At 43.6% G+C, this 18,674-nt stretch overlaps 1 protein-coding gene across 1 annotated transcript in view; it reads left to right on the top strand.

Moving 5' to 3' along the window:
• The first annotated feature begins 8,109 nt into the window (after positions 1-8,109).
• LOC145857953 (collagen alpha-1(XXV) chain) overlaps positions 8,110-18,674 on the top strand; it is a 179,687-nt gene continuing 169,122 nt past the window's right edge. Inside the window, exons 1-2 of the mRNA XM_082955512.1 lie at positions 8,110-8,914; positions 12,137-12,206. Of these exons, the coding sequence (XP_082811638.1) occupies positions 8,618-8,914; positions 12,137-12,206 (367 nt within the window). The 5' untranslated portion in view covers positions 8,110-8,617. The remainder of the gene's footprint in view (positions 8,915-12,136; positions 12,207-18,674) is intronic.

The raw sequence follows: 18,674 nt of genomic DNA on the forward strand, positions 1-18,674 counted from the left end.
TTGCTATCATCGATGGAAAAAAATCCTACGATTATCAAGACATTTTGCAGGAGAATGTAAGGCTATCTGTCCTCAAGTTACATCACCCAACTTCTGAGCTTCAACAGGACAACAACCCAAAACACAGAAGTAAATCAACAACCAAAGAAAAGATGCCTTCTGGAGTGGCCCAGTCAGAGTCCTGACCTCAACCTGATTATTATTTTTTTTTTTTAAATGCTGTGGCATGACCTCGAGCGTTTCACACCAGACATCCTATGAGTATTGCTGAACTGAAACAGTTGTGTAAAGCTGAATGGTCCAAAATTCCTCCTAACCGTTGTGCAGGTCTGATCCGCATCGACAGAAAACGTTTGGTTGAAGTTATTGCTGCCAAAAGAGGATCAACCAGTATTAAATCCAAGGGTACACATACGTTTCCCACCCTACACTGTGAATGTTTACACAATGTGTTCAATAAAGACATGAAAACGTGTAATTGTTTGTGTTATTAGTTGAAGCAGACTGTTTGTCTATTGTTGTGACTTAGATGAAGATCAAATTTTATGACTAATTTATGCAGAAATCCAGGTCATTCCAAAGTGTTCACATACTTCTTCTTGCCACTGTATGTCTGCCTTATTCATGGATTTGTGTCCAGTCAGGTGTTCAGCCCAATAATTAGGGTTTCTGTCTTTTCACTCTAAAATGTACCATTTTTAATAGGAAAAACAACTAAATTGTATGTTCTGTCCATAACAATCCTTCAACCACATCAGGAGATGATTTTTGGGGTCTGGGAAAAATCTAAGAAATCTTGACTTGTGTGTCGTTGCCCTTTAATTCAAGTGTGCAGGCACCTAGCACTGTTTGGTTAGCTGTGTTCCTGTAGCAAACAAGCTGTAGTCTGCAAAATAAATGGTCACTGGACTGATGCAAATAATCATGCTGCGTGGTAGGCATAGGCTACTTTGTCGCTAGTTAACATTTAATAGAGAAGGGTTTCGGGAAAGCCTTTACATCTACCAGAAGACAGTTAGGCCTATCATTAGCATTGCTATATTTTTCCTGTTACTTGTTTGAAACCTGGACATTGTAATTCATATTACGAGGCATGTCTTACCTTGCTTCAAAGTAGCCTATAGACTTTCTATCAGCTTGTTGCATGTGCAACAAGAGGGGAAAAAAACTCTAGACTGCCTTCACACACAGATACTTGTACAAAGCTCTCCCTCGCGCTCCATTTGGCAAATCTGACCATTATATCCTCCTGATTCCTGCTTACAAGCAAAAACTAAAGCCGGAAGTACCAGTGACTCGCTCAATACGGAAGTGTTCAGATGACGCCGATGCTAAGCTACAGGAATGTTTTGCTAGCACAGACTGGAAAATGTTTCAGGACTCATCTGATGGCATTGAGGAGTTTACCATATCAGTCACCGGCTTCATTAATAAGTGCAGCGATGACTTCGTCTTCACAGTGACCGTACGTACATACCCCAACCAGAAGCCATGGAATAAAGGAAACATCCGCACTGAGCTAAAGGGTAGAGCTGTCGCTTTCAACAAGCGGGACTCTAACCCGGACGCTTATAACAAATCCCGCTATGCCCTCAGATGAACCATCAAACAAGCAAATTAAAAATACAGGACTAAAATTGAATCCTACTACACCGGCTCCGACGCTCGTCGGCTGTGGCAGGGATTGAATAAAATCTTTAAACAGGTCAACATTCACAAGACCGCAGGGCCAGACGGATTTCCAGGACGTGCACTCCGAGCATGCGCTGACCAACTGGCAAGTGTCTTCACTGACATTTTAAACCTGTCCCTGGCCGAGTCTGTAATACCTGCATGTTTCAAGCAGAACCCCATAGTCCCTGTGCCCAAGGAAACCTGCCTAAATGACTACCAACCCGTAGCACTCACTTCTGTAGCCATGAAGTGCTTTGAAAGGCTGGTCATGGCTCACATCAACACCATCATCCCAGAAACCCAAGACCCACTCCAATTTGCATACCGCCACAACAGATCCACAGATGACGCCATCTCTATTGTACTCAACACTGCCCTTTCTCACCTGGACAAAAGGAACACCTACGTGAGAATTGACTACTGCTCAGCGTTCAACCCCACAGTGCCCTCAAAGCCCATCACTAAGCTAAGGGCCTTAGGACTAAACACCTCCCTCAGCAACTGGATCCTGGACTTCCTGACGGGCCGCCCCCAGGTGGTAAGGGTAGGCAACAACACATCTGCCATGCTGATCCTCAACAAGCGGGCCCCTCAGAGGTGTGTGCTTATTCCCCTCCTGTACTCCCTGTTCACCCATGACTGCGTGGCCAAGCACAACTCCAACACCATCATTAAATTTGCAGACGACACAACGGTGGTAGGGCTGATCACCGACAACGACGAGACAGCCTATAGGGAGGAGGTCAGAGACCTAGAAGTGTGGTGCCAGGACAACAACCTCTCCATCAACGTGATCAAGACAAAGGAGATGATCGTGGACTACAGGAAAAGGAGGGCTGAGCACACCCCCATTCTCATCAACAGGGCTGTAGTGGAGCAGGTTGAGAGCTTCAAGTTCATTGGTGTCCACATCACCAACAAACAATCATGATCCAAACACACCAAGACAGTTGTGAAGAGGGCACGACAACACCTATTCCCCTTTAGGAGACTGAAAAGATTTTGCATGGGTCCTCAGACCCTCAAAAAGTTCTACAGCTGCACCATCGAGAGCATCCTAACTGGTTAGTGCGTATGGGTAGTGCGTATGGCCCAGTACATCACTGGGGCCAAGGCGGTGTCAGAGGAAGGCCCTAAAAATGGCCAAAGGCTCCAGCCACCCTTGTCATAGACTGTTCTCTCTGCTACTCACTGTTTATAATCTATTATCTATGCATAGTCACTTCACCCCTACCTACATAGTACATATTACCTCAATTACCTTGACTAACCTGTATCCCCGCACGTTGACTTGGTACCGGTACCCCCTGTATATAGCCTTGTTATTTTATTGTTGCTCTTTTATTTTTTTACTTTAGTTTATTAAGTCAATATTTTTTCTTAACTCTTATTTTTCTTAACTGCATTGTGGGTTAAGGGCTTGTAAGTAAGCATTTCACGGTAAGGTGTTGTATTCGGCGCATGTGACAAATAAAATTTGATTTGAAAAAGAAAATATATCCGACCATAGAAACACAGTCTCAGGGGTCCCGAGTGGCGCAGCGATCTAAGACAATGCATCTCAGTGCTAGAGGCGTCACTACAGACCCTGGTTCGGTTCCAGGCTGTATCACAACTGGCTGTGATTGGGAGTCCCATAGGGCAGCACACAATTGGCCCAGCGTGTCATTGTAAATAAGAATTAGTTCTTAATTGACTTGCCTAGTTAAATAAAGGTTAAAAAAAACTGACAGAACGGGTAATCCAGACACTTCACATGGGGCTATAAAGCTGAAGCATCCATTTAGAACGTTTTTCACTAACAAATATGGTAGTGAGACGAAGTCCAGTCGCGGGTTGTGAGAAAAGATTAAACTGAAACTGGGTTGACATTCTGCTCATTTTCTCATTGATGAAACATCTGATCTCAATAATTTTTCTTTCCCAAAACTAGAATATTCTACGGCACAGTGCACTACGTTTTATAGACTTCACGCTTTGACAAAGTAAAAAAAAAGTGCGTTGTTTATGAGGAGTGTAAGGTCGAATAGAGTTTGTTCACACCGCACACTTCACAGGGGAGGCGTTCCCTAAAGGAAATATGCAAATGTATGCTACAACGCACCAATAGAATCTCGCTATCACGTGCTTGGCTTTGCCCATGTCCTTGCTTCTTCTGCCCTCTATGCTTTGTTTGCTGTAAACGACACAGATGAACTATTGGGTTAATTAAAGATATATTGGTTAGTAAGATACCTTAATAGAAAATGATTCAAGTTAAAGTCAAGTTTGGTTTAAAATATGCTTAAGTATCAAAAGTAAATGTAATTGCTAAAATGTAAGTAAGTATCAAATGGTAAAGTAAAAGTATAAATAATTTCAAATTCCTTATATTAAGCAAACCAGATGTCACCATTTTCTAGTTTTTTTAATTTACGGATAGCCAGGGGCACATTCCAACATTCAGACATAATTTACAAACGAAGCACGTGTGTTTAGTGAGTTCACCAGATCAGAGGCAGTAGGGATGACCAGGGATGTTCTCTGTTTAGTGAGTCCACCAGATCAGAGGCAGTAGGGATGACCAGAGATGTTTTCTGTTTAGTGAGTCCTCCAGATCAGAGGCAGGATGACCAGGGATGTTCTCTGTTTAGTGAGTCCTCCAGATCAGAGGCAGTAGGGATGACCAGGGATGTTCTCTGTTTAGTGAGTCTACCAGATCAGAGGCAGTAGGGATGACCAGAGATGTTTTCTGTTTAGTGAGTCCTCCAGATCAGAGGCAGGATGACCAGGGATGTTCTCTGTTTAGTGAGTCCTCCAGATCAGAGGCAGTAGGGATGACCAGGGATGTTCTCTGTTTAGTGAGTCCACCAGATCAGAGGCAGTAGGGATGACCAGGGATGTTCGGTTGATAAGTGCTGAATTGAACTATTTTCCTGTCCTGCTAAGCATTCAAAATGTAACAAGTACTTTTGGGTGTCAAGGAAAATGTATGGAGTAAAAAGTACAATATTTTCTTAAGGAATGTAGTGAAGTAAAAGTAAACGTTGTAAAAAATATAAATAGTAAAGTAAACTACAGATACCACAAAAACGACTTAAGTAGTACTTTAAAGTAATTTTACTTAAGTACTTTACAACACTGATTTTACAAAGGTGTTTTCCTGCAAATTGCATCATTGGGGATTAAGAAATTAATATATGCAATGCCCACTGAAAAATAAGTAGGTATGCAGCATATACCCTCCACTACACCACTCGGGTCAATTCATGGCATTTCTATCTGCAACGTTAGAAAACGTAACATGCTATATTTCAGTTCACATAAGGAAATCAATCAATTTAAATAAATTCCTTAGGCCCTGATCTATGGATTTCACATGACTGGAATCCAGATATTCATCTGTTGGTCACAGATACCTGAAATAAAAAGGTAGTGGCATGGATCAGAATACGAGTCAGTATCTGGTGTGACCACTACTTGCCTCATGCAGCAGGACACATCTCCTTCGCATAGAGTTGATCAGGCTGTTGATTGTGCCCTGTCGAGTGTTGTCCCACTCCTCCTCAATGTCTGTGCTAAATTACTGGATATTAGGGGGAACTGGAGCACGCTGTTGTACACGTTGATTCAGAGCATCCCAAACATGCACAGTGGGTGACATGTCTGGTGAGTATGCAGGCCATGGAAGAACTTGGACATTTTCAGTTTCCAGGAATTGTTTACAGATCCTTGCGATATGGGGCCATGCATTATCATGCTGAAACATGAGGTGATGGCAGAGAATGAATGGTACGACAATAGACCTCAGGATCTCATCACGGTATTTCTGTGCATTCAAATTGCCATTGATAAAATGCAATTGTGTTTGTTGTCCGTAGCTTATGCCTGCCTATATCATAACGCCACCTCCACCATGGGGCACTCTGTTCACAACGTGGACATCAGCAAACCGCTCGCCCACACAACGCCATACATGTCTTCGGGTTGTGAGGTCGGTTGGACGTACTTACAAATTCTCCAAAATGACGCAAAATGGCTTATGGTAGAGAAATTAACATTAGATTATCTGGCAGCAGCTCTGGTGTACATTTCTGCAGTCCACATGCCAATTGCACTCTCCTCAAAACTTGAGACATCTGTGGCACATTTTAGAGTGGCCTTTTATTGTCCTCAGCAGAAGGTGCACCTGTGTAATGATCGTGCTGTTTAATCATCTTCTTGATATGCCACACTTGTGAGGTGTATGGATGATCTTGGCAATGGAAAAATGCTCACTAAGAGGGCTGTAAACAAATGTGCACAACATTTGAGAGAAATAACCTTTTTGTGCGTAAGGAACATTTCTGGGATCTTTCATTTCAACTCATGGAACATGGGACCGACACTTTACATGTTGCGTTTATATTTTTGTTCAGTTTATATGTTGCCCTGGTTTCCTTGAATGTCTATAATGTAAAGGATGTGAGCTCAGGTGTTGCAGCTATGATGAGCAGTAGGTGGCAGTAGAGAGCTTCTCTATTTCCAATTTCTGTTTGTGGCACAATCCTCGACAACAAATTCCCTGCCTATGACATTTTCTCTGAAAACTTGGTGTCTTACATTTTCGATTAATGTTAGATAAATTATATTGATGAAATATTTTGATTAATTTAAAAGTAGGTAACTGTTTTAAACTGTTAGAATTACGCAATTGGATGAATTTGTCAAGTTACATCCAAATGTGGGAACCAGGTTCAGGAACTGCATGCTTGAAGGGTAGTTTAGGCCTAAGTATCCTCGAGTCGACTACAGTAATAATCTTAACCTGTGAGTAAGCAGCTGATGTGTAGTTGACAGGTCACATGCATATATATTAATACATTTATTTGATTTCAACAACGAGAACAGAAAACAGATTAACAAATTACGGCTACAGGACTAAACATAATTTGGAGGTTCAAATTCAAGTCCCAAACCCCCTCAAATAAAATGGACACCTCAAAGTCAATGTTGATTGCCTGGGATTGAATCCCAAAAAAAGTGACAGGTGCTAGGTTATAGTCTGCACATTATATCTTTCGCTGACTGCATATAAACTATTTATATAAAATATAAAGAAACGTCCTCTCACTGTCAACTGCGTTTATTTTCAGCAAACTTAACATGTGTAAATATTTGTATGAACATAACAAGATTCAACAACTGAGACATAAACTGAACAAGTTCCACAGACATGTGACTAGCAGAAATGGAATAATGTGTCCATGAACAAAGGGGGGTCAAAATCAAAAGTAACAGTCAGTATCTGGTGTTGCCACCAGCTGCATTAAGTACTGCAGAGCATCTCCTCCACATGGACTGAACCAGATTTGCCAGTTCATGCTGTGAGATATTACCCCACTCTTCCACCAAGGCACCTGCAAATTCTCTGACATTTCTGGGGGCAATGGCCCTAGCCTTCACCCTCCGATCCAACAGGTCCCAGACGTGCTCAATGGGATTGAGATCCAGGCTCTTCGCTGGCCATGGCAGAAAACTGACATTCCTGTCTTACAGGAAATCACACAGAACGAGCAGTATGGCTGGTGGCATTGTCATGTTGGAGGGTCATGTCAGGATGAGCCTGCAGGAAGGGTACCACATGAAGGAGGAAGATGTCTTCCCTGTAATGCACAGCGTTGAGATTGCCTGCAATGACAACAAGCTCAGTCCGATAATGCTGTGACACACCGCCCCAGACCATGACGGACCCTCCACCTCCAAATTGATCCCCCTCCAGAGTACAGGCCTCAGTGTAACGCTCATTCCTTCGACGATAAACGCGAATCCGACCATCACCCTCGTCAGTAAAGAGCACTTTTGCCAGTCCTGTCTGCTCCAGCGACGGTGGGTTTGTGCCCATAGGCAAGATTGTTGACGGTGATGTCTGGTGAGGACTTGCCTTTCAACAGGCCTACAAGCCCTCAGTCCAGCCTTTCTCAGCCTATTGCGGACAGTCTGAGCACTGATGGAGGGATTGTGCGTTCCTGGTGTAACTCGGGCAGTTGTTCTTGCCATCGTGTACCTGTCCCGCCGGTGTGATGTTTGGATGTACCGATCGTGTGCAGGTGTTGTTACACGTGGTCTGCCACTGAGAGGGCGATCAGCTGTCCGTCCTGTCTCCCTGTAGCACTGTCTTAGGTGTCTCACAGTACGGACATTGCAATTTATTGCCTTGGCCACATCTGCAGTCCTCATGCCTCCTTGCAGCATGCCTAAGGCACGTTCACGTAGATGAGCAGGGACCCGGGGCATCTTTCTTTTGATGTTTTTCAGAGTCAGTAGAAAGGCCTCTTTAGTGTCCTACATTTTCATAACTGTGACCTTAATTGCCTACCATCTATAATCTGTTAGTGTCTTAACGACATTCCACAGGTGCATGTTCATTAATTGTTTATGGTTCATTGAACAAACATGGGAAACAGTGTTTAAACCCTTTACAATGAAGATCTGTGAAGTTATTTGGATTTTACGAATTATCTTTGAAAGACAGGGTCCTGAAAAAGGGACGTTTCTTTTTTTGCTGAGTTTATCTTCCTCTGTAGACTGCATCCCCACGTGGTCCACAGGGCGGGCGCATCTCAACTAGCCGAACATGCTACTTTTTTAAAAGAAGAAACGTGACTGTTGCCTAATTGCCCATCTCATCTATCCACTCTAGCAGAGGAACAAAACGACCTGGGATCGAGGACGCAACTTCTCTGGTCCTCATCCAGATTGCTCCCATCTGGGTCTGCCATATGCAAGCCACGCGAAACACGCTCGACATTTCAGGCTGTTGTTCCAAGGCTAATTTCGGACACCACTTTGAACCCGGTGCAGTGTTAGGGTGAGTTGAATGTGCAGCACCAGTACACTACAACGTTTGACAGAGTTCAGTTACTAAATTCGCATATTGATAAATTCACCAATACCATTTGTTTTCTAACTGGGAGTTAAAGTTATGGATTCAACAGTGGATAACCGGCAGAGCAAGGCAGCGCTCCGTCCATGCGTGCCCAGGTCCCTTCTCATGCGCTGTCTGGTGGGGTTCCCTACGATAGTGTGTTTCATGTTGTCCGTGAGCTCCATAGCCGTGTGCCTGCTCGTGAGCTTAAAGACGTACCAACTGGAGAACCGACTGCATGCGCTGGAGATGGAGAAAAACACAGTTTTCAACCCGCCGGAGAGCGCCTTCATGCGCGAGGATGGGACTGTAATACAGGCGCTGAGGAGATCTATCGAGACGCTACTGCAAGAGGTAGGCTACACTCCGTTGTTTGGGGACATTTAAAATGTAACAGTGAACATATCAAAGTGTATTCCTACTGATTTTGATTCACGAGCTTCCTGCTTGTATCCATGAAGTTTAGCCAGAGTAAATGCCGTGCGTAATGTTGCGCGCAATGACAGTAACATGACTGATATAGATTCCTTAGACGACGGACTGTATTGATCAAGGCGCTGCTATGTGATTGATTCCTTCTGTCAGTTATTGCCTGATGAAAGATAACTGATGTAAAGCTTGCAGATACCTACTGCCTGTCTGTGTGCTATGACAGTAGCCTTTTTCACCATATCTCTTTGAAAAAAGCTGTTAGATAGGCTCTCTCTCAAAAAGTTGCCTCTTGATAACTGAATAAGGACAGGTCATTGAAAACCTGGTGATTTTTTTAAATGTTACATCCATTACTTACCTGAACTGTTAAAATGATCATAAAGTAATTACCTTAACTTTATACTTTATTTTATTATATTCATATTACCAAGGTGCTACACAATGATAGATGCCTAAAGAGATTCATGTCCTTTTATAAGTCATAACAATAATGATTTGTCCCCATATTACGTGCCACATTATTCACTCTTGTGTCTCATTGCATAGCGGTGGCTTTATTTAGTCTTCTTGTAACTAATCAAATAAAATACAAATGTATTTGTCACATGTGCCGAATACAGTGAAATTCTTACTTACAAGCCCTTAAATAACAATGCAGTTTTAAGAAAAATAAGTGTTAAGTTAAAAAATAGAAAATAAAAGTAACAAAATGTTAAACAGCAGCAGTAATATAACAACAGTGAGGCTATATACAGGGGGTACTGGTACAGAGTCATTGTGCAGGGGCACCGGTTAGTCTAGGTAATTGAGGTAATATGTAACTGTAGGTAGAGTTAAAGTGACTATGCATAGATAATAAACAGAGAGTAGCAGCAACGTAAAAAGAGAGGGGAGGGGGGCAATGCAAATAGTCTGGGTAGCCCTTTGATTAACTGTTCAGGAGTCTTATGGCTTGGGGGTAGAAGCTGTAAAGAAGCCTTTTGGACCTAGACATGGCGCTCTGGTACCACTTGCCGTGCGGTAACAGAGAGAACAGTCTATAACTAGGGAGGTTGAAGTCTTTGACAATTTTTAGGGCCTTCCTCTGACATCGCCTGGTATAGAGGTCCTGGATGGGAGGAAGCCTGGCCCCAGTGATGTACTGGGCCGTACGCACTACCCTCTGTAGTGCCTTGCGGTCGGAGGCCGAGCAGTTGCCATACCAGGCGGTGATGCAACCAGTCACAATGCTGTTGATGGTGCAGCTGTAGAACCTTTTGAGGATCTCGGGACCCATGCCAAAACTTTTCAGTCTCCTGAGGGGGAATAGGCTTTGTTGTGCCCTCTTCACGACTGTCTTAGTGTGTTTGGACCATGATAGTTTGTTGGTGATGTGGACACCAAGGAACTTGAAGCTCTCAACCTGCTCCTCTACAGCCCCGTTGATGAGAATGGGGGCGTGCTCGGTCCTCCTTTTCCTTTGGTCCACGATAATCTCCTTTTTCTTGATCACGTTGAGGGAGAGGTTGTAGTCCTGGCACCACACAGCCAGGTCTCTGACCTCCTCCCTATTGGCTGTCTCATTGTTGTAGGTGATCAGGCCTACCACTGTTGTGTCATCAGCAAACTTGATGATGGTGTTGGAGTCATGCCTGGCCATGCAGTCATGGTTGAACAGGGAGTACAGGAGGGGACTGAGTACGCACCCCTGAGGGGCAGCTGTGTTGAGGTTCAGCGTGGTGGATGTGTTGTTACCTACCCTTACCACCTGGGGGCGGCCCGTCAGGAAGACCAGGATCTAGTTGCATAGGGAGGTGTTTAGTCCCAGGGTCCTTAGCTTAGTGATGAGATTTGAGTGCGCTATGATGTTGAACGCTGAGCTGTAGTCAACTAATAGCATTCTCACGTAGGTGTTCCTTTTGTCCAGGTGGGAAAGGGCAGTGTGGAGTGCGATTGAGATTGCGTCATCTGTGGATCTGTTGGGGCAGTATGCGAATTGGAGTGGGTCTTGGGTTTCTGGGATAATGGTGTTGATGTGAGCCATGACCAGCCTTTCAAAGCACTTCATGGCTTCAGACGTGAGTGCCAAGGGTCGGTAATGATTTAGGCAGGTTAACTTAGCGTTCTTGGGCACAGGGACTGTAGTGGTCTGCTTGAAATATGTTGGTATTACGGTCAGGGACAGGTTGAAAATCTCAGTGAAGACACTTGCCAGTTGGTCAGCGCATGCTCGGAGTACACATCCTGGTAATCCAGCTGGCCCTGCGGCCTTGTGAATGTTGACCTGTTTTAAGGTCTTACTAACATCGGCTACTGAGAGCGTGATCACACAGTCACCCAGGACAGCTGATGCTGTCATGCATTTTTCATTGTTACTTGCCTTGAAGTGAGCATAGAAATAATTTAGCTCATCTGGTACCACAGGCTCGTGTCACTGGGCAGCTCGTGGCTGTGCTTCTCTTTGTAGTCTGTAATAGTTTGCAAGCCCTGCCGCATCCAACGAGCGTCAGAGCCGGTGTAGTACGATTCAATCTTTGTCTTGTATTGAAGCTTTGCCTGTTTCATGGTTCGTTGGCGGGCGTCGCGGGATTTCTTATAAGCTAGAGTTCCGCTCCTTGAAAGCGGCAGCTCTACCCTTTAGCTCAGTGCAGATGTTGCCTGTAATCCATGGCTTCTGGTTGGGGTATGTACTGTGGGGACGACGTCATCGATGCACTTATTGATAAAGTCAGTGACTGATGTGGTGTACTCCTCAATGCCATCGGAAGAATCCCGGAACATATTCCAGTCCGTGCTAGCAAACAGTCCTGTAGCTTAGCATCTGCTTCATCTGGCCACTTTTTTATTGACCAAGTCACTGGTGCTTCCTGCTTTAGTTTTTGCTTGTAAGCAGGAATCAGGAGGATATAATTATGGTCAGATTTGCCAAATGGAGGGTGAGGGAGAACTATCAACTGGAATGTGCAGTAATCCTCAATCCTGGGCTTCACTTTCCCCTATAAGTCTGATATATGAATGTTTCTACATAAAGTTTGCATTGTTTCAGAGCCTCACTCTCTCTCTCTCTCTGTCTGTTTCTCTCTGTCTGTTTCTCTCTGTCTGTTTCTCTCTCTCTCTCTCTCTCTCTCTCTCTCTCTCTCTCTCTCTCTCTCTCTCTCTCTCCAGAGACTGAGTGAAGTGATGCCCAAGCTGCGCATGGCGAGGGACATCCCACAAGAGTGTTCCTGCCCACCAGGTACGTCTCTTTCTTCTCTCCTATTGGCTCGTGGTTAGATCATGTTTATCAAAGCCTCTATGCACGCAACACATGAACATCACATGAACATCACATGTATTCAAACACACTCACACAGACATGCGCTCACACACAGGCTGGACCGTTTTACACTAGTGTCGGTTAATGCTGGGTTGGCTATGTGTAGAAGGAATCCAGAAGAGTGCGTTGAGCTCTCTCTACCGCCAGGTGATTTTGACAGTTGTTGACAACATCCCAAGTTTCGAGGTGTGTATTCAGTGTAAAGGATTGGTGTTGTTAAGCCTGTAGGTAATTGATTAGGATCTCCATTACCTGTTGCAAAAGCAGCAGCTACTCTTCCTGTGGTCCACACAAAACATGACATAATACAGAACATGAATAGACAAGAACAGGACAGAACTACATCAATAAAAATTTAAAAAAGGCATATGTAGCCTAGATATCAATAACAATACATACACACAAACTATCTAGGTCACATGGGGGAGAGGCGTTGTGCCGTGAGGTGTTGCTTTATCTGTTTTTTTAAACCAGTTTTGCTGTTCTTTTGAGCAATATGAGATGGTACAGAGTTCCATGCAATAATGGCTCTATATAATACTGTACACTTTCTTGAATTTGTTCTGGATTTGGCGACTGTGAAAAGACCCCTGGTGGCATGTCTCGGTGGGATAAGTATGTGTGTCAGAGCCGTGTGTAAGTTGACTATGCAAACAATTTGGGATTTTCAACACATTAATGTTTCTTATAAAAAGAAGTGATGCAGTCAGTCTCTCCTCAACTCTTAGCCAAGAGATACTGGCATGCATAGTATTTATATAAGCCCTCTGATTACAATGAAGAGCAAGACATGCCGCTCTGTTCTGGGCCAGCTGCAGCTTAACTAGGTCTTTCCTTGCAGCACTCGACCACACAACTGGACAATAATCAAGATAAGACAAAACTAGAACCTGCAGAACTTGCTTTTTGGAGTGTGGTGTCAAAAAAGCAGAGCATATCTTTATTACGGACAGACCGCTCCCCATCAACCATTGAATCTATATGTTTTGGCCATGATAGTTTACAATCTAAGGTAAACTGCTCTTAGTTTTAGACATGTTCAGGACCAGTTTATTACTGACCACCCATTCCAAAATTGCAACTCTTTCTTAAGCGTTTCAGTGACTTCATTTAGCTGTGGTTGCTGATGCATATATTGTTGAATCATCAGCATACATGGACACACGTGCTTTGTTTAACCTGTTGGGGCTAGGGGGCAGTATTTTCACAGCCGGATAAAAAACGTACCCGATTTAAACTGGTTACTACTCTTGCCCAGAAACGAGAATATGCATATAATTAGTAGATTTGGATGGAAAACACTCTAAAGTTTCTAAAACTGTTTGAATGGTGTCTGTGAGTATAACAGAACTCATATGGCAGGCAAAAACCTGAGAAAAAGTCAACCAGAAAGTGGAGGATCTGAGAATTGTAGTTCTTCTTTCTAGTCCCTTTTGAAACTACAGTATCTGTGCTGTTACGTTGCACTTTCTAAGGCTTCCATTGGCTGTCTAAAGCCTTCAGAAAGTGGTTTGAGCCTTCTACTGTCACTGGGCAGAGTATAGGAGCTCAGTTACTGAGTGGTCTGCCTGGCAACAAAGGGATTGGATATGCGCGTTCCCGTGAGCACGCTGTTTTTTCTTTTTCTCCTTGAATGAATACGCTATTGTCCGGTTGGAATATTATCGCAATTTTACGTTAAAAATACTATAAAAATTGATTTTAAACAGCGTTTGACATGCTTCTAAGTACGGTAATGGAACATTTTGATTTTTTGTGTCTCGAATTATGCTCACGCATTACCCTTTGGATAGTGACCTGAACGCACGAACAAAACGGAGGTATTTGGACATAACTATGGATTATTTCGAACAAAAACAACATTTCTTGTGGAAGTAGCAGTCCTGGGAGTGCGTTCTGACGAAGATCAGAAAAGGTAAAAGCATATTTCTAATACTAATTCTGAGTTTAGGTTGCCCCGAACTTGGCGGGTGTCTGAATAGCTCGCCGTGATGGCGAGCTATGTACTCAGAATATTTAAAAATGTGCTTTCTCCGTAAAGCTATTTTAAAATCTGACACAGCGGTTGCATAAAGGAGTTCTGTATCTATAATTCTTAAAATAATTGTTATGTATTTTGTCAACGTTTATGATGAGTATTTTTGTAAATTCACCGGGAGTTTTTGGTGGGAATACATTTTCTGAACATCACGTGCCAATGTAAAATGCTGTTTTTGGATAGAAATATGAACTTGATTGAACAAAACATACATGTATTGTGTAACATAATGTCCTAGGAGTGTCATCTGATGAAGATCATCAAAGGTTAGTGCTTCATTTTGCTGTGTTTTGGGTTTTATTGACATATATTCTTGCTTGGAAAATGGCTGTGTGGTTATTTTGGTCTACGTACTCTCCTAACATAATCTAATGTTTTGCTTTCGCTGTAAAGCCTTTTTGAAATCGGACAATGTGGTTGGATTAAGGAGAAGTGTATCTTTAAAATGGTGTAAAATAGTTGTATTTTTGAGAAATTGAAATTATTGGATTTTTGAGGTTTTGTATTTCGCGCCACGCTGTGCCATTGGATATTGGCTAGGCGTTCCGCTAGCGGAACGTCTGTCCTCAACAGGTTTTAACAGTTTTGGAAACTTTAGAGTGTTTTCTATCCAAATCTACCGCTTATATGCATATCCTAGCTTCTGGGCCTGAGTAGCAGGCAGTTTAATTTGGGCACGCTTTTCATCTAAAATTCCGAATGCTGCCCCCTACCCTAGACGTTCCATCGATATGCCAAGTTTGGCCATGTTTGGCGTGTGGTGTATATTACATGGCCTGTGATAGTCTGGTAAAACAGTGAGATACACACAAACACGTAGGCACACACAACAACAGATGATTATTATTATTAAACACAGACACACAAACACGACCAGTCGTCGGCTATTCATGCATTTCTCTAATCGTAACTGATGAGTAATCCTGGAAGTTCCCTGTTTTGGGGAAAATTCAAGTTTCAGTATTTGCCATGCATGTTTCTTCTACTGTAGGACCCAGTTTGATAATGTGTGAACATGACTGACTGTTCCCTTGAAGTTGTTATTGTTACTTATCTAAATCGTTGACACGAGAGCTTTTCCTCTGAACTTGTGAAGTACAGAGCGGGGTCCTAATTCACCATGACTGAGAAAGCCCTGTCTTTGAGGAAGAGTAAAATAGAAGGGTGTGTGTGTGTGTGTGTGTGTGTGCACGTGCATGCAGGGCGATTTTCTTGCTGATTTCTGTAGTTGGATGGCTCGTCTCCTCTGTCTCCAGCCTGGTTTCTACTGACCCTGTGGGAATGGCAGAGGTTCCAGAACAGGTGAAAGCGTTCACATGCCGTAATTTCTGGAGCACCTTCAAAAACATTCCAGGCCCACGGGTGGCTCTGCTGTGTACTTGGTCCCTGACAAGGCGTCGGTCCTCCTGTTGGTTCTCTCTGCTGTTTGTTGGAGGCCTGTTCAGTATGTACTCAATTAGGAGAGACAAAGCAGAAAGTCCTACTGTTTTACTTCCTATGTACATCATCTCATTGATCGTAGTATAGAGTGTTATAGTAACCTGGTCTTGTAAAAGTAATGTGATTACTCATGATTTTCATGTAATTAGGTTGGTATTGTATTATTTCCGATGTTTGGTTTTATTCTATAGTTCATTATACAAAATGACTGTGTAATCAATGTGGTTTCACTATGGTTCCTCTGGTTTCGGAATATATTCTGAATCTATGTCACGTCCTGACCAGTAAAGGGCCTATTTGTTATTGTAGTTTGATCAGGACGTGGCAGAGGATATTTGTTGTACATGTTTTTGGTTAAGTGTTTATATAGAGGGTTATTTTGTGTAGAGTGTTTCTGAGTTTAGTGGTGTATCTATGTAGAAAGGGTATTTGATTTAAGTCGTTCAGGGTTTATTAGATATGTATTTATGTAAGATGGGGTGTTTGATTTAGGTATTCCGGGTTGTTGGGTATGTTCTTGTATTGTATTTCTAGGGGGCTGGTCTAGTGTTGTATTTCTGTGTTGGCCTGGTGTGGCTCTCAATCAGGAACAGCTGTACATCGTTGTTGCTGATTGAGAGTCATACTTAGGTCGCCTGTTTTCACCTGTTAGTTTGTGGGAGATTGTGCTTGTTTAGCTGTGTGCCTGACAAGACTGTCCAGTTCGTTTGTGTTTTGTATACGTTTATTGTGTTTTCCTTCTTCACCAAATAAAAAAGATGAGTATATATTTTCCCGCTGCGTCTTGGTCTTTACCCTACGACACCCGTGACAATCTATTTAAAGATCTTAATTTTTTTCTCTATTTAGCCCTAAAGCATTGTGTTTATACATTCTTAGCTGAAATGTGAGTGTCTTAAATGCAACCAAACAGCCCTTAGCCACATTTTCACCATCTCTTAACAATTAGCCCATCTTTGTCCAGCGTTGTTAAGTTAATTGGTCAGCTGATGTGTATATTTCAGATGAATGTCAGCCGATGAGCATGGGGTTTGTTGAGTCCTCTGCTTTCTTAGTCTGTTCTCACCGTCTGACTTCAGTATTCAACGTTTGTTGGTTACGTTTAGGCATTAATTCCCATTGGAATGTTAATTTAAGGGTTAAGGTTTGGGATAGGGTTAAAACCAAAACATTTAAACTAGTGTCTAGCACTGGAATAGGACCTGCAATCCTCAGAGCCGGAGCTTGTGGCTTTCGCCTGCCCTCCATCCCCATCCACAGCGCCTCAGCAAGCCACAAGCCTACTTGATGGTAATAGTGCTCACCGTTGCTCCTAGTGGTCGGTTTAAGGCATCTCCCACCGTCCTTGATCTGGTGGGTCCTGGCTGCTGTTCCCACACATGTACTGTATTTGATTAGTATATGTCACTGTGTGTATGCATGCTTGCAGACTGTGTGTGTGTGTGTGTGTGTGTGTGTGTGTGTGTGTGTGTGTGTGTCTTATTGTGTGCAGTGTGTGTGCTTGCATGCGTGTTTCCGTACCAGCGTGTATGTGTGTGTACATCAGAGCGCCCTGTATGTGTGTGAGTCAGGAAGTCTGTCGGTCCCTGGTCCTTTGAGGGGCTGAAACGATCTCGGCACGGCTCTGTAAGTCGAGCCCCTCTCACTTTAGCACCCACGCTCGCCACCTGAAACCTAACGCTCTCTCCGACCACAGCACACACTGAGTCATTTCTGTGTGTGTGTGAGGTCATTCTGTCTCTGCAGCAATCTCCTCACCAAGGAGCTTAGCCCTCAGCAGGCTGATCCACCGCCCCCTATGGGCTCATGTAGGTATAACAATTACCAATTAATAATGACGGTTTAATAGCTGTTTTAGTATCATTATTTGAATGTGGATCTATGGTACTGACTGTAGTCACTCTGGGTGTAAGTGTGAGTGTGTCTGCAAAAAAATATAAATGCATTGTCATGCAATGTGGGGGGCCAGGAGTCTAGAAAAAACACGTGTCACTGCAGTGAAGGCAGGATCATGACACTGTTATACTCAGCTACAGTGTCAGCCTAGGAGCTATAAGGCTCAAGGCAAGCATGTCACTCAGTCTGTCAGTTTAAGATGTTCAGGTGTTTGCAATTAACACTATCCATGCACACAACACACACACACACACACACACTTGCACTTTATGAAAGCCATGTGTAGTCTGTAGCAGAGTGAAGGGAACATCTCTGTATTTTGCATGAAAGCCCTTTTAACAGCTGTGGTATCAGTGGCAGTTCTAGCTTGTATGGCTCCCTGGGTGAACACCCCCTTCAGAGCTTTATTTATTTGGTAGCATTTCATAGTGTGACTGATTTTACTAATTGCATTTGGACTGTACAATGTTATGGGTGCGCTGTTTGATAGATTCCCCCACTCCCCCTTCCTCGGGCTTCCAGTGGGTAGACCTGAGGTCAACCTACCCCCGCCCCATCTCGTACTTCTGAGTGGGAGACCTTCCCAGGCAGTAGCCTGCCTAGATCACAACACTCTGACAAGGTTAATTGACCCACACAGTCCCACACGGTAACATGATATCATTGACGTGATGTGCAAATGAGCGATAGAAAACTGATCGCACAAATGTCACCATTCAAAAAAGTTGTGCGGGCGCCCCGTGCCACCCCCGGCAAGATGCTGCCCTTGGCGACTGCCCATGTCGCCTATACCTAAATCCGCCACTGCGTGGTATATAGGTTAGGGGCACCCACCCAAATATACATACAGTACATGTCAACCACACCCATTGTTAAGGGCCTAGCTAGGTCCACTACCCCCCCCCCCCCCCCCCCTCATGGAGAGCTTACTCTACTGAAGTATGTGTGTGTGTTTGTGCGTACGTCCCTGCATACATGCGTGTCAGAGGTTAGAACAGTTGCTGTGCGATCAG

Source organism: Salmo salar, chromosome 09, assembly GCF_965601325.2.
Source record: "Salmo salar chromosome 09, fSalSal1, whole genome shotgun sequence".
NCBI lineage: Eukaryota > Metazoa > Chordata > Actinopteri > Salmoniformes > Salmonidae > Salmo > Salmo salar.